At 44.0% G+C, this 16,748-nt stretch overlaps 1 protein-coding gene across 1 annotated transcript in view; it reads right to left on the bottom strand.

Moving 5' to 3' along the window:
- Positions 1–8,481: 8,481 nt before the first annotated feature.
- lrp5 (low density lipoprotein receptor-related protein 5) overlaps positions 8,482–16,748 on the bottom strand; it is a 57,958-nt gene continuing 49,691 nt past the window's right edge. Inside the window, exons 16-24 of the mRNA XM_036534793.1 lie at positions 16,427–16,617; positions 12,683–12,892; positions 12,283–12,408; positions 11,880–12,116; positions 11,041–11,154; positions 10,677–10,913; positions 9,933–10,075; positions 9,715–9,812; positions 8,482–9,285 (exon numbers count right to left, since the gene is read on the bottom strand). Coding sequence (XP_036390686.1) covers positions 9,024–9,285; positions 9,715–9,812; positions 9,933–10,075; positions 10,677–10,913; positions 11,041–11,154; positions 11,880–12,116; positions 12,283–12,408; positions 12,683–12,892; positions 16,427–16,617 — 1,618 coding nt within the window. The 3' untranslated portion in view covers positions 8,482–9,023. The remainder of the gene's footprint in view (positions 9,286–9,714; positions 9,813–9,932; positions 10,076–10,676; positions 10,914–11,040; positions 11,155–11,879; positions 12,117–12,282; positions 12,409–12,682; positions 12,893–16,426; positions 16,618–16,748) is intronic.

Genomic DNA, 16,748 nt, shown 5'->3' with positions numbered 1-16,748 from the left:
TCCCTTTGAAGACTTAAGATTTAGCATTTCCACTGTCCGTCACATTATAATTCCCGGTCTACGCGTGTGATCTTTTCAATGTGATTGGCCGTGGCATTAATAAAAAGCTTCTAACTTGAAACTCCATCTTTGGGTCACCATTTCGGCCCAAATTCTTACGGCATTGAATCCAAACACATTGACTACTATTTGCGCCACAAAGGCGTTAGTTTCAGACTCGGCACCATTTCGTGCGATTACCATTGGCTTAAACAGATGTCAGTCAAACCATCTACCAGTCGGCACAAGAGTAAATGAAAATACTTTCCAAAGTAATAAATGAAGTGTAACATAAATTGCGGGGCTCACTGCCGCGTTTTCGGAAAGGTTATCAATTTCAAGTGCAACATTGTGATGAAAGTGTTTTATGAAGTGTAAAATATCGTACCAGTCGCACTACCTTCACGCCCCATCCTGCTCGGTTTCGGATTCGCTGCGAACGTCTTTTCCTCGGGTGTTTTTAACGCCCTAGCAACAATAGGACGTCACTCCGATTGACACGACTGGGGCTCAATCGCCATTGCTTTTAAATCACAGCGCTCCGTGGTGTAACGTTGCTGAGTGCAGAAAGGGAGTCTCTTTAACGGCGTCCCAGCTTTAGCTGCTGAAACAAAGTCCTAGAAAGTCAATAGGGCTGCCTTGATTATCAAATCTCCGCATCTTACATCAGTGTCACTTCATTTTGCTTCATGGAAAATAATAAATTTATTAGTTAACTGGATGTAGGCATTAACTGTGTGTGTGTGTGTGTGTGCGTGCGTGCACGTGCAGTCTTTACATTCCCCATTGAAGAAATTGGGGTCAGACGTGGTGCAGTTTGCCCCAGTGTTGCTAGTGGTCGTAGTGTGCATACTTTATGATAATGCGCTCAGTCAACAGCAGGCTCAGTGCGGCGAACCAAATAGGCCCTGCCGTCTGACCCTTAGATTATGTGCTGCTTAGAAAGTGGCGGATTACCAAAAAGTGGTTAAAATGCATGTACGTGCCAGTCGCGGCTATGCTAATCATTGCAAGGCTTGAACGCTTACAAGGCTTGGACATTGTTGTAAATGTTGATTAATACCATTCCAGCTGCCTAGTGATTTGTTTGTTCCTTTCCCTCCAAGGAAGAAAGCATCTGAATTTGGGATTGCTTTAGGTACCAGAAAAAAATCTATATTATTTATCTATATTATTTATTTATGCGATTATAAGTGCATGATGAAAAATCGTTTTCTAATTGTTACCATTTGTTTAGCAGAAAGGTGAAAATTTCACATTGTATGTGCAATCAAAATGGATTTACTTTATACTGGAGGAAAATTTCCCTCAGTGGAAAATATTGTCAAGCCTAATTGTCCATGGCTATTACACTCCAAATGGGGTGCCTTGTCTGAGATGAATATAAATGTACATGATATGAGTAAATGCATATAATCATGTAAAGGAGTAGAGGTTTAGCTTGGTTCAAGGAGTAATTTCTCTTTATCCGGATAATCTGCTGAAACCTACCATAGCTTAACTTTGCTTATACCATAGACATTTCAGTTGAGGCTTTAGTTTTTGAATTAAGCTCTGTCCCCTCTCTTAGACCCGGGACATCATTGGCCTGTGGAAGTTGGGTGTGGGTTACATTGAGCAAAAAAAAAAAAAAAAAAAATACAATATATTTACACTTGAAAATGTAAGGTTAGTTTTATTACATAATACTTCCTTTATTAAAAATCTATACTGTTAATATAAAGATTGTATATACAGAAAATAGTGAAATGTAGCCAGAGAAGAGGGAGTCATTATGGAAATGGTATTTTTTCCCCAACTATGCACATGTATCTACAGTAAACATTACACAAGTTAAATGTAACTAAAAACAGATGGATACAAGATTTTGATTAAGATATGGTTACCCATGTTTCTTTATGCCCTAATTAAATAACAGGAGGCCTTTCAGTGATTTGTAGTTAGAAGTTACTCTGTTCATTGGCCTGCAGCTCACTGCTGACATTTTAATTTGGCCCCCTAAGTGCCTTTTTCTTAGATCATCCATGGCACCGATTGTGGTTATGGGGAATAGGAGACACGCTATAAAGCTTTATTTTCGTAATCAGAGACATCAAGACAGAGACACTTTTGGGCTATTGCTGGAAATTTAACTATCCAAAAACAATTGCACAAGACAGGAGCGAGGCTGAGAAAACAAACATGCTATTTTATTATTATTCTTAAATCTTGAATTGGCTCTCATTTTGCCTTTATCAGTATTGTGGTACTTTACTGTGAGATTTACAGCACTAATCTATATGATCATGCTGATGAGTCTCTGGCGCACAAAGCACAACATGGTTCATGTTTCCAGCTTTCATTAAAACAGAGCCAAAATCACTGTCCTATAGAGAGATTAGACCATGAATGGCATAGATCGGATTTGAGTGTGGTTCCCTCCCCTCCCTTTCCAGATGGTCCTAGGGAACATACAGTATGAAACAAATTTCATATCAGAAAGGTGAAATGTCACTACTCCTACTTATTGGTTGGGTGGAGTCCGTTTGCCCTGCCATTAAGCAGGTGAAGGCATAATGACATAATGCCACCAAGCCAAAGTTTTTATTGTTGCCAATCAAGGTGTGACTCATCAGACTGAAGCAGGGGAACTGCCGCAGGGTCTTTGGAGCACCCATACCAGAATGACTGAGAAGAGGGCGTGAGCCGTCGCACGTGCCCTGAACAAAGAACGAGCTGGGGACTCCATGCCAGAAAGTGGGTTATATCAGAGTTATGCAGGGCTTGTATTGAGGAGGGAGGAAATTTCAGAGAAACAAAAGCAAAACACGGGAGTTACACACAGCAGATGCCAGGGGTTTCCTAGCCAAGGAATGTCTGCATGAGCCACGCCTTGACTGTGTGTGTGTGTGTGTGTATGTGTGTTGGGGGGGGGGGTGTCTCCTCTCTGTAAGGTGGCCTCTCTTCACCGTTTGCAGCCCTCACTAATGCGCCACGTTATGCACCGGCTGTTTTCCTCCCTTATTCTTCAATCTGCTCAGGAGCTTTATGGTAATCCATCACATCCTGAGCAATTATTCCTGCAAAAAGCAAACAAATTTGCAGGCATTTGGCAAATGACTGGGCCCACTCAAGATGAGAAATTCATGCCCCAGATGATTTGCAATCTCCCTCAGAATTTGGAGAGAACCAGAATTTGTAGGTGTACTTCTCATTTTAAAACCTTTACTGTGCAGTGCTTGCACTAAAGCCATAAGGGATGAGTGAAGCTCAGAAGCTGCAAAGGTTGTCCATGCCTGTGAGATTTCTAATCTCAGCTAATAACAGTCACAGTCAGGAGCCTATGGTACTTCTTTTCCACTCCCAGCGCAGCTCACGAGTCATTTATTCATCAGCAATGGCTGATAGCAGTATGGAGTTTTGATGTGCGAGTACTTTGCTAATGGTATGTAAGTAAAGTATGACTGGATGATGTTAGTGGAGTGGATTGATGTTCCTTCCTGGCTTAGGCCAATTCAGTGGTAGATCAACACCAGTTCATCTTGGCTGAGACGTTTTTGGCAAGCTATAACATCACACTAAAGATGCTAAAGGTAACTTTTACAGGTTGCATGGGAGAAAGAGCAGCTGAGTGCCTCAGATTCCTGTAACAGAGGCAGTGATGTGAGGGGTGCTAGGGCGCCCCCCCTGGCAAAGTCCAGGGTCAGGGGGCTGGCAGGGGTGGTTGTGAGACACAGCGTAGGCACCCCACTGCAGGAACCTTGTGCAGTGCACAAAAGGGCTTAGTGCAGTGGGTCACAGTGTTCTAAGCCGAGTTTCTCTCTGTCTCCCTCTGCCTGCCCGAGCCTCATCAACCTGCCCTCTGCTGAGTTCCTGCACTCCAGCACAGAGTGCACGTGGGGATGAAGCTCGCACGCTGCCCTCGCTAGGGTCCTCCCCTCACAGTGAGCAGCCGCAAACCGTCCTCTGCCTTGATTTACAGCTCAGGAGGAACTGCCACTTGGAGCGGCACCAATAATGTTAAAGTAATTAGTATCTCCAGTGCCTGTTTTTCAGGAAGGAAGGTCGGAAACAACCCAGAGCATTGGAATAACTCAGAGAGGAGGCTATCTGAATCATGATGCCCCTTCAGACAGGAAATACTTGATGAGGTAGTCCTTGGTGGGTGGGCAGATACATTTTTGCAGTAGGGAGTATACAGTAGTATTACCATTGCCTTCATTGTTAAATAAAAAAAATAGTTTATAAACATCCAGTTAATTTCATTGGAATAATTTCAAATTGGAAGTGGTGTTGGTGAGACCAATGCCCCATTGCAGTGATGAAAACTGTGCTGTAAGAGATGCTACTCAGGTACTGTGAATAAAGCATATATCATAAAGAATAGGGGTGTCCTGGCTAAATTCTCAATCCATTTAATTGGCTAAGTAATTCTCTCTTGTTCCATCTCAAATGGTATGTGGTGAGATGTATGGCATGTATTTTTTCCATTCATTACCCAGGTGGGTGCTTCACATTGGTGGTGTTTGAAGTGGGTAACCACCACATTCACTATAAAGCACTTTGACATTCTTGAAAGGCATTATATTAATGCAATTGATTTTTATTTCCACTTGTGTAGTTTTATTTAAATTTACACATAAATGGCAGAGACTATTGGAAATTGAGAAACCTATAAGGATTCTTTGTGACCTTGAACTTTTCCTTTGTGACATGAAAATCAGTTTGCTCCTTGGAACTAGTGTGGACATTTTTGTTATGTTCCACTGAAGTCCACACAAATTAGTCTGCTGCAAGGACTGGAAACCCTGACCAAACAATAGAAGGAAGACTCCATGGTAAGTAAGACAAAATTATGCTTGTTAAAGTAGTTAACTTTTCATGTGTGGAACATGCAGGCCTTTTTCACGTCACTTCAGGTGCCTTTTCCCAAATAAGTGTCAATTCCAAAATCGTCCACATGAGGGCAGTATTTGATCATGAAATTTTTTGAGGACCTGCATTCCATTTCACCTTACACGGCTCCATAAAATAAAAACTTCTTAAGGGACTGAACAAGGCCAAATACACTACCCAGATGGTGTCACAGAGAGATGATTTGATCCCTATTTGTGGATGTCTGGATGTTTAACAAATTGGGCTTTGTTCTGAACAGTTGACAGTCTTCTACTGCAGACTAACAACTCACCTTTTCACAATACGTCCTCGAAAAGGGGCATCCCTCTCACCTTGTACTAACATCAGTAGCACCACAGTTTCTGGATTTTGTGATTGCTTTTGACAACACTTTGGCCCCAGCCCCTTCATATGGAGCATATGTGCCACAATATGATGATTATAGCATCATCATCTACAGTGTTTCAATTATATTGAATGATTTTTGTGCCTACTGTTCATGTGGACTGTGTAAGTCACTCTGTGGCTTCTGTTTTGTGGTGACTTGTTTCTCTTCCTGAATCTGTCATGTTGTCACACACCCTGTCTGTCGTATCCCGGTTCAGTTGTGATGATCAGTTGTTAAACATGATACACGTGCTTACACACACATATACATATGTGTATATATATCTCCAGTGTCTGAGCTATCACCACACTGAGCCTTTTTCGCCTTCCTGTCTGTCTCCATGCAGATTGAAGCCTCATGTTCACCAACTGTTTCAGTTAAGGCCTCCCTCCTTTCGAACACCCTCTGTCTGCCCCCCATGCTGGTGATGACTGCAGCATGTGCATGTTTTACAGCTTCTCAGCTGCAGCATGCAGTTCCAGATCAATCCCAGTAGCCCTTGGGGCTCCAGTGTGTCACACATCCCTCCGGCTGGCCACACCATCACCTCCATACCCTGTGTTTGTCTTTGGGTGTGTATTTTCTACAGCTATGAGCACAAATTCTACAGCATAATGTTTGGGTAAGAATCTTGCATAGCCCATAGGAGGCTCAAGTTACTGTGGATGACAATTACTATATATATATAACTGAGCATTACTAAGTTTCCACTGTGATGGAGCAAAGCAAAGAGCTCATTTACACAAGTTATCCAGTATCCTGTGCTTCTGTCAACTTGCACCAAACACAGCAACAGCCCCATGATATACCTGTCATCTCTCCCCTCTTCTCTCTAGGTCAAACTATGCACACCTGCTCTCCATCCTTATTGTCATCAGTTAATCTTCACTGCTCCAGTACACTCTCACACAGTGCTTGGGCACTTGGAAGTAAGAGTGGAAGTGGGAGTCCATGCATGCGCAGAGTCAACCTCAACATAATTCTGTCCATCTGCTTTGGTGGTTTGTTTTATTCTCATATTTTATAAACATGGGTGCACATAGAGATGGGCTTCTTACAGATTTTTCTTAACCACAGTTCACATTACCGCATTTTATGCTGAATGTCACTGAATTAAAAGCAAACAGTTCTTGGTTTCTTTGTATCTTTTGGGGTTTACAAACAAAGACTGCTCTGGGTGGTCAAACAGAGTGAGAAAGAAGAGACTCTGCCACGTGATTTTCCTTAAAATAGAACCTTTATTATATAAAAAAATTGCTTTAATACAAAAATTGTCACAAGGGTAGATTTTACAAAGCATTTGTACATGAGACACAAGGCACAGAAAGCTAATTTGGGTGGAAGTGTTATTCTGAGGCAGGTGCCACCACAGAGGGGTGAGGCTGCTGTGCCCCATCCCTTACATAAGTGTGGCTTCAATCTGGATGTGATGCCAGTGGTCAAGGACCGCTGTGCCCACTCAGCCACACCCCAGGGGAGGAGACAGGGCTGTGTCGCAGAGAGACCTGAAGCTGGGAAATTTATCAGGGATTCAATCACACTTAACATTGTCACCATTATTACGATAATTAGCATCATTATCACTATTACCATCAGTATTACTATTAAGCTAATACCACAGAAAGGACGGCTTACCAAGCCTATCTTCTCATTTTCCCTGATCAAAGTAATAGCACCAGTCTGACTTTCAGTGCTGCTTACATCAATATTGCCTGCCTTTATAAATTAGGCATCTTTAAAAAATTCCTTTCAGTTTTATTCCCCAACAAGTCGATCCACTGCCATCCATAAGCAGCATGTTTTAATGACTACCTCAGCCCTTTCCTAAAGAAAAGCCACCATTGACAAATTAGCCACTGCTCAAACAAGCATCCAAGCCTCCGCTGATAGAGGAAAAGAACAGTATGATTTCAGGGAGCGTCATTACTGGATGATACATCTGAATTGCCTTTTTCCTGTTATAGCTATTCCAGACACTTCAATGTCTGCTTAAAATTTTTTAGCCCTGTGCCTGAGAGCTTAACTTGTTTAATTTGTTTCGCAAATAAGTGCTTTGTTTGGCAGCATTCACTGGGTGCATAAAACTGCCAAATGCGTTCATCTTGAAGGGCTTGGCCGTTAAGTGTCAACAGGCCATGTGTCTTTATGGGAATCTCCTCAAATCTTAAAATGGATCATTTCTAGATGCATTTCAGAGCAAACTCGCAGGCAGGAATAACTACAGACAACTCACATGGCTGTCTGACGAGAAACACCCAATTTCACGATGTAGAGATTCTTTCTTCACACAATATGTTTAAGGTCATGAGAACAGCTTAATTTGTATTGAATTGTATATGCCACTGGACAATACTGAAGTCATGAAGTTAATGGTTAAGGTGGTGTAGGGGGAGAGGGTGATGAGGATATATTATCCACAGTGGTATATTTGTAGCTTATTCACACAGAGGATTTTTACTTTAAAAATTGGTCTCTCTTGTTCACAAAACTGGTGTCAACTAACATTTGCCAAGAATTGTGAGAACTCTCTGAACCTCATTTCTGAGAGAATACCATCTCCTCTGTCGGGGTCACACTAGTCTGAGTTCACCGAGTGCTCCACCCCCACTGGGAATGGATGTGGTTCAGGGGATTCTGCATTCGATCAAAGGTCAAAGTGGTGAGGAACATTCTGAGCGGGGTCGACGAGAGGTGAGACCCGGGCAGACGAAGGCCCTGTAGACCCTCTGCCCTCCTTCCAAGGACCCTCTACTGGAACACCCACAGTGCCAGAGACTCTCCAGTGCACTACTGCAGGCACTCCACTTGTGTCACTTCACTCAGGGGTGACACTACAGCCACAGGATGTCATGAGGCAGCTGCGCACACATACTCGATGAAACTGTTTTTATGACTGTCATTCCATGTGGATTTCTTCAAAAAGAGTAATTTTTTCACAAAATACAGGTATATTCATATATACTGTTCTACACACAATCAAAAATAACAATCGCTATGAAGGATTAATAACTTATTACAGTTTTAAACATTTGTAAGATCATTGCGTTATACATCTGTATTGACACCATGTGGATTGGAATTGTTTTTGTCATTATTCAGAATAAAGGTTATATATACAGTAGCAGCAAACACACTCTTTTGGTAAACTGAACAAAATTAAAAACAAACACTTAGGGACTTTCATATTCACATAGAAAATAAGATCATGGCAGTAATCAAAACAAAATTATACATATTTACAATATTTCTATTTGAAATGATTTTGGTATCTTGCAGAGTGAGCTGGCCGGCTGCATTACATCTAATTTGGGGAATATTTTAAAAGGAGTTCCTAAAAACCAGCAGCTACCACAATTCTGTCACTGACTCATATGTTTGACAGAGAACTGAGCTATACAATGGAACTCCTATTGTTATTTTCTTTAATCCTCACTGCCACAAGGTTTAGGGGCTCACAGCTCAAGTTTAAAACATACCAAGTGGAGGAAAGGAAAAAACATTATAAATACACTTCAGCTGTACACGGATTTCACACGGCCTTGTGAGCATCATTTGTGGAAGTACTGTACACTTCATCCAATCCCGTTCCCTTTCTCCTCTGACCCTCCCGACCTCCCACCTCCCAACAGAAACAGATGACAATTAGTGGACATTAATAAAATAGAATTATCTGATTTGTTCATAATTAAAAGTATTTACACGTGTGGCGGATTTCCCGGGGTCACGAGGAGTCAGTGCAGGGTGAGGGCGGAGGGGGGCACAGGTGGAAGTAGCTGCGCTCTGTGGATGGGGAAGGGGGGCAGCTTTCCTCTGCCGACAGGTACTGGCTACGGGGTGTGGGGGGAGGGGGGTATGGGTCTGAGTCCGAGTTCAGGTCCATATAGTACTTGTTGCCCTTCCATCGACTGGTGGTGTAGTCACTGTCGCAGACATCAGTACTGCAGGGGGTGGTAGGGGGTGCCACACCTCGCATTAGGTAAGGCCTTCAGAGAAAAATGGGGGCAAGGGGGTTATGGGTAAAGAGGAAAGACAGTCTTAAGAATCATGAAAAAATGTGCTTTTATCTAGTATGCAGAGAACCAGGGCCAATATAACTGTCGCTATGACTCACAATATTTTACACATGTATACACAAAGACAAAACCTTACACATGCAATGAGTCAACAAACTGAGCGCAAGTACAATAGGAAGGCTGTTACACTTCTTTGATTTAATAAATTTAGCCTCAGGGAATCTTATATGTTTTAATCAGACAGAGCAGCAAGTTGAACACCAAGACACGAAGCCCAAAAAATTTTCCCACGGGCCCAACCGGAAGGTCCATTGTAAAGCAGATGGGAAATAATAAGCTACAATTTCATACCTGCCAGGGACTGCTGGGACAGTGAGAGTGAGATGAGGGAGGGCCTACCTGTAGGACCGGGTGGTGGAGGGGCTGTTGGAGGAGTAGAAAATCTCTCCATTGTACAGAGAGCGGTCCGTGGCTGGAGAAGGGGGTGGATTGAGCATCTGGAGTACCAAATAAACATGGGGGGTGAGACAGTAAAAACACAGATTGCCAGAAGCAGCCTGGCTATGCAAGACACTCTGCAGTGACTCTAGCAGAGTGAGGTAGGTAAAGGCTGGTACCTGGGGGTAGAAGGCTCCCTTGGTGCTGGAAGAGCTGCTAGATGAGGCACCAGTCACATGGTTCCGGTCATATAGGGGTGCACCACTGCTGCTGCTTCCCATCAGGCTCATGGAGCTCATCATTGACTTCCCACAGGAGATACCTGTACCAGCATACAGCACAGTCAGAGAAAGGGAGATGACTGCACCAGCATATAACATGATCAGACACATGAGGTAATGGTACATAACACAGTCAGAAGCAGGAGATACAAGCACACAGCACACTCAGAGACAGGTGATACCTATACTCGTACACAGCACAGAGAAAGGCGATACCTGCACTAGCAGAGGCATACATAGGAGATGCCAGCACTAGCACATCATGTAATAAAACAAAGGAGATACTGCCACACAGAACAGACATTGAAAGGGGATACCTCAGCACACCGTGCAGTGAGACCAATAACACAGAGAACAGACAAAAACACTGACCTAGGATAGATAAGGTAAGTGAAAAATAAAACCTTTTTCTTTTGTTCTTTTTCATCTAAATTCCAATCCAGGACACATGGAGCCAATTCAGAATTGGCACAAACAAGTGCTGTAACAGATGTTTCCAAATTCATCTCATTCGCTGCCCAAGAGCTAAGAGTCATAACGCAAACAAAATATTTTTACAGTCCACCAGGAGAGCAGCCAGAACCCTGCTCTCCCTCACCCCACCCCCTCACACCTGCGCTCAGGAGCCCTACTGGGGCCTACCTGTGAAGGTGCCGTGCTGGGAGCTGCCTGGGGCAATGAAGTTGAGGGGCACGTGGGGTGTGCCGCTGATGTACTCATGGGGGAAGGCTCCATTGGGGCCCTTGTAGCGTCGGCACACTACTCGTTGGCACACAAAGTACATGCCGCCCATCACAAAGACAGACAGGATTATGCCGATGACCGGACCAATGGTACTGGTGTGAGACGGCATATTGTCAGAGGGTTGGTTGATGAAATCTGGAACACAGATGGACAGACATCCAGATGAGTCATCGACCCGACTAGATATTGGCTGCTACACCACTAAAAACACGAGACAGCAGGCCTTGAAATGACCAACAAAACCAGGGCAACAAAACCATACCACCACAGTACAGCTCATCCGTGTTGTCAGTGCAGTCTGAGTACGAGTCGCACTGCTGTTTCTTCAGGATGCACTGGTTGTTCCCACAGCGGAACTGGTTGGGCAGGCAGATGGCTGTGCGGAGGAATGAGACAAACATTTTTACTTGCTGAGCAGAGCCAGAGCCAGAGCAACTTCCATAGCATTTTTACAACTGGACATTAACCCAAGCAATTGGGGTTAAGCACCTTGCTCAAGGACACAATGACCTAGGAATCAAACCGGCAACCTTTGTGTTGCAAGTCCTGCTTGCTACCACTTCACCACACAGCTGCTGTCAGTGCAGTTACGCTTCAGCTCCCTCCCTGCATCCTGCCCTACATCCATTCACAGAGAAACACAACGCAGAGCCTCGGCTGTACTTTGGCACTGGCATGTTTGGCTCTAGTACAGTTGCCCTGGAGCTCAACATTCAAACACTACCCAGTTAACAAAACATGGACCATATTAAGCACTGCTGGTGCCAGCTGGAGGAACTACCTTTTGTGTCAGATATGTTCAACAAAACACAAAGGAATGCTCACTGCTCAGCTGATATGTATGCATACAGACCACAGGTATACAATTGCATATGCTGCATGAATGTGTGAGGGTATAACTTTTATTAATATAGAAATATGAAACATAGCATGAACATGCAATGGTATACACCGGTGTGAAGAGGTATACACTACACATGTATGAAGGCATACACCATATGAGTGTATGAAGGTATACTTTACGTTTGTATAAAGGAGTACAATGCATGGACACATACACTGTGCTTGTATAGCAGCATACACTGTGCAAGTTCAGCTTACTGTCGCAGTCCTGCTCGTCAGAGCTGTCAGTGCAGTCGAGCTCCCCATTGCAGCGCAGCTGGGCGTCAATGCACTGTCCCTTGTCACAGCGGAACTGGAAGGCAGAGCAGACGGGGCAGTTCTCCTCATCACTGTTGTCGTCACACTCTGCGAAGCCGTCACATCGCCATGCCATGGGGATGCAGTCAATGTCACCAGTGGCACAGGTGTATTGTTCCGTGGAGCAGGTAGGTGGCTCTGGGGGAGGTGGGGAGAGGTGTTAGGATTCTGAGCTGGGGATTTTCTGTTCACAGGTGTGAATCAGGCATGAGAATGAGAGGAAGCAGAGTGCCTGAGATCTGGAAGTGGTGACTTCATGACACCATCCCTCATGCTGTAAAGGAGAACAAATATGACTGGCTACCTCCACAGGTGAGCAGGTTCTGCAACAGGACCAGATGCATGGGGCAGGAGCAGCGCGGCGTCCCGTCTCCCTTGGCAATACAGATGTGGGAGCAGCCTCCGTTGTCACGGGAGCAGGGATGTGAAGCTGGAGGGAGATTGGTGTGAAAACTTAATTGCTGCTGGCATAGAAAATGGACAGGAAGTGCTTGGAAAAATTAAGATGCTTTGTTTCTTTTTTGAACAACAATGAAAGTAATGTTAAAACTGCTGTCATGCTGAAACTTTATCCACTAATTTCTCAGACCATTTCGTTAAACACTGTTATCTGGAAATTCGAAGTGACAACCAGGCAGGGTCCACTGCCATAACATCCCAAGGTTTAGAGCACGAAGGTAGGGTTAGTGGGTGAGAGACTGTACCGAACTCCTCTGGATCCAAGTCCTCCACCCCGTGAATGCTAGTCAGATGTACAATACGCCCTTGGATACGGGTCCTCTTCTCCCCAGTGATCTTGTCCACCCGCTCGATCATCTGCTGCTGCCTGTCGATCCAGTACAAGTGCTCCCCTAACACTGTCAGACCCATGGGCTGCAGGATGTTGGAGTCCTGCAGTGTGATCCGATTGGCTCCTGGGAGAGGAGGGGGAGGGTTAATTAGTGTCGATCATGACATACAGGTGGTCCAAGGTTTCACATTCCCAAGGCTGCAAATCCACCCTCAGTCTGTCAAATTGTCAATTTGGAGCAACCCAGTGGACTCAGCACCCAAAGAAACAAATAAATCTATAGTGATATTCAAATTAAGACTGCAGTAACATCCCCAAAAGAACTGAGTGCTTTTTGTTGTGGAATGAGAAAAATAAGTTTGCCTTATTTGGGGAACGTGTATGTGTTCAAGCATTTACTGTGATCAACATTTGATCGTACCAAAGAATAAAAGCCAGTATAGAATTTTACCACCATGAAAGCTGCACATTTTCAGTTTTGGCTAGAAATGATGTACAGCCTTGCAAGTGGATCATTCGGTAACTGTGTTAATGTGAACTGAACTGAACACAACTAGTCCGAATGTCCTTCCACTTTCCCATGATTTCAACAGGTCACTAAGGGTTGATAGTGGTATTGAATAAGGAGTTCAAACTCCCAGTGTCAACCATTTCTGAGCACAGCATCAAGGCTGTCCAGTGCAAAGTCTGTATTACTACTCTAATTTGGAGCACACCCTAGAAAAACTGCCTTCAGGTTGCAGACACAGCTGCTTTTCACTGCGAGTGTTGCCCCAGTAATCATTATGAATGGAAAACAAAATGGCTTGAATGTTTAAACTGGTTCTTTTACACTTTAGTTTGTTGACAGTACTGCTTGTTTACAAGTCCACCATATGCTATTGTAATGAACAGCTGACCTGCACTGAATGACATTCAGTTTATATACATATATATATATACACACACACACATGCACACACACACATATGCACAGTATATATTTTATAAGGGGTGGGTGGCATAAACGGTATAGAAAGTACAGTGGTCTGAATTTTCCCTACGGTATGGATTTTGACTATACCGTGCTGACTGGTAGAACCCTCACAGATCTAAGTGTAACTTCATCAAAAAGACACGATACTAAGCTTTATCTACATACACAAACCTTTGCTGACCGTGAGTTTGCGCCACTGTCAGACGTGCACCCATTCTCACACACACACACAAAGCAGTAGCCTAACCTCGCAAAATGTAGCCTACATACAACGACGTGACAAAACCCTTCAAAACCCCTTATCCCAATGGCCACCCATAAAAAGTCTATCTGTATGTTATTTTCTTTTTATAATAACGTGTTATTCTCTTCCCATTATTCTTGAATTATGCTATGCATTGTGTGTGCTATCTGTTGATGATATTGTATAATGGAGATGGACAGGACGTCCTCACAGGCCAAGCACTAGGGATGAGGGGAAATTAGTGCGTGCATGCAGGTGAACATGGTGTTCGGGCTCATCTAATTACAAACTGTCATGATTCTTAGCTGCTGGAATAAACCTTCCTTGTGGATTATTCTTCGTCGGAAGATGTGGGTGGTTGCAAAAGGATTACTTTCTTCTTGTTCATCGGAGTGGTGAGATTGCAGGTTGCTCCTTTTTGAACTGCTGCTTCTTGTTCCTTCTTTGTCACAAACTTTGACTTTGATTCTAATCTTGATTAACTTTATTCATATTTGAACCATTTCTCTTGCTTGCTGGACATTAAGACTCTCATAATTTTGGGGTTTTGGGGTATTTTGTCATATTTATAAATGTATATTTTGGTGTTAATCTAACATCGGCTTGTGTGTAGACTAAAGTTGAATGTGCGCGTGTCCGCCGAGACGCCGAATTGATTAGCCTACTTCAATACACCGTGGGGCTATATTATCGTCTCCGATTGTTTCGATAGGCTATATTTTATATATATATATATATATATATATATATATATATATATATATATATATATCATAGATTGTATGCCTATACAAATCAGCTACCTATCACCTGGTAGCATGATTACTAAGTCCCGTAAAACCCCCCTCCCCTCATTTTTTTTCCCCTTCGGATTTACACTGATCTCATACACGGCCTCTCTGGAATCCAACTGACGGAAATCCGTCGTAGCGACGGAGAACTTTAATCCCTGACGTCAGTTTTTATTATGGTGCAACTTGATTTTATTGTAGGCCCGATTCCATGAAAAAGTGTTTTTCAGTGATTGAAGTTACTTGAGAAAAGGTTTTGTATTTTTTTCTATTTATTACTGCAGTTTTGCACAATAAATGTTCTTAAAATACCTCTGTACTATGTGAAATATGTCCTAGTAATACAGTTAAGAGTACAGTAATAGCTGCCATGCAGTTGCCATACCAGTGCTTTACCCCTTCAGAAGCATTTATATTGAAATTTTCAGAAAAATGAATACTGAGGGAGCCCCGGTGCTCCATGTGTGTTGAAGGCCACGTTTTCCACATGATGGATGCACCACAGCGCAAGGTGCACTGCTCCATCTCCAGATATCAAACCCTGCTCTGCATCTGGAGATGATAAAGACATCTCGCAGCTGTCTAATTACCACAACACTGAAACAACGGCCAGCTTTGAAGTTTTCTATAATCAGTTTCATCCTGGGTTGGGGGCTGGGCCTGCAGGAAGAGGACGTCTTCCTTTTTTCACTATGGCTGGAGCTTACCACTCACTACGCCTAGGCTATTGGGCCTTCAGTGTGGGTCTGCTCCTCCTCATTGTCACCCTTTTCACTCCGTCCACTTTCCTTTCTCTCTCACCTTCCTCTCTCTGTCACACTCCCTTTTTCAATTTGGTTGAGTTTTGTTCACCTTCTCCATTCCCTTCCATGATTGATTGTTCAGGATTGGGATTGTCCTCTTGGAGGAACAAATAGCGTAAGAATCTGTGACGCAGAACTTCAGCACATGCTGTAGAGTGCAGCAATATAAGCCCATTTGCAGAGAACATAGAACTGTCGGCTCCTGAGGTGGCCAGCATGGAGAGCAAAGCCAAGGCCAGAATTACAGAAACACATCCCTGAGGGATGCAAACCCACTGGCTGCATGTGGGGGGGGGGGGGCTGACGCAAAAGGACTTGAAGCAGATAAACAACTGAGGAGAAAAAAGCCCTCCAAACGAATTAATCAGCTTCTAAACAAACAAACAGCCGGGTAAATTAATAAAAGTCCAACCAATTACGTGGGGGGCTCTGGGGGCCATCACCCACGGTCAGGCAACTTCAAAAGACCAGGACCGATCATCAACATCAAAGGCCGTAATGGCTGCAGCGACGGGCTTGATATCTCCCTCCGGTGACTCATTACAGCACTGTAATTATGACCACTTTCACTGTAAATGTCGGAGGGCTGCAATCAGGCAGAGGGGGGGAGAGGGTGCGGTGGAGAAACCGTGGAGATAAAACAGAGACGACTTGTGGAGCTGGGACTCCGCGCTGCCTTTGGAGCATGAAACAGCAGACACACAGCCGAACAGGGCGAACGGACATCATACCTGATGACATTTTCCTGAGGAAGACATGCTCTGTGTTCTCCTGCTAGCCTGCATTGCTCTCACACATGAATTCAGCATATAGTGATAAGCCACCGTGAGTCCTTGGGACTCACCAGAGAGGTCGCTGCTCTCGATGCGCTTGAGGTCGGCATCCACCCAGAAGAGCTTGCCCAGCTTGTTGTCCAGGGCAAGGGCCACGGGGCGAATCAGCCCGGTGGTGAAGAGCGACTCACGCTCTGTCCCGTCCAGGGAGGCACCCTCGATTTTGGCTGAACGATCCTGCATGGTGGTGAAGTACATGTACCTGTGGGATAGAGGGAGGGGAATTTTAGGCAATTTTGAACTTAGTATAGCCACACTGAACATGATGGGGTGCTTGGTCCTTTTCATGAAGATGTGCCTATGTATTATTTCCGAGGCCAAAACGCAGAGTTC

Source organism: Megalops cyprinoides, chromosome 8, assembly GCF_013368585.1.
Source record: "Megalops cyprinoides isolate fMegCyp1 chromosome 8, fMegCyp1.pri, whole genome shotgun sequence".
Lineage (NCBI taxonomy): Eukaryota > Metazoa > Chordata > Actinopteri > Elopiformes > Megalopidae > Megalops > Megalops cyprinoides.
Note: the sequence above shows the minus strand (reverse complement) of the source record. Positions and strands in the feature narration are given on the sequence as shown.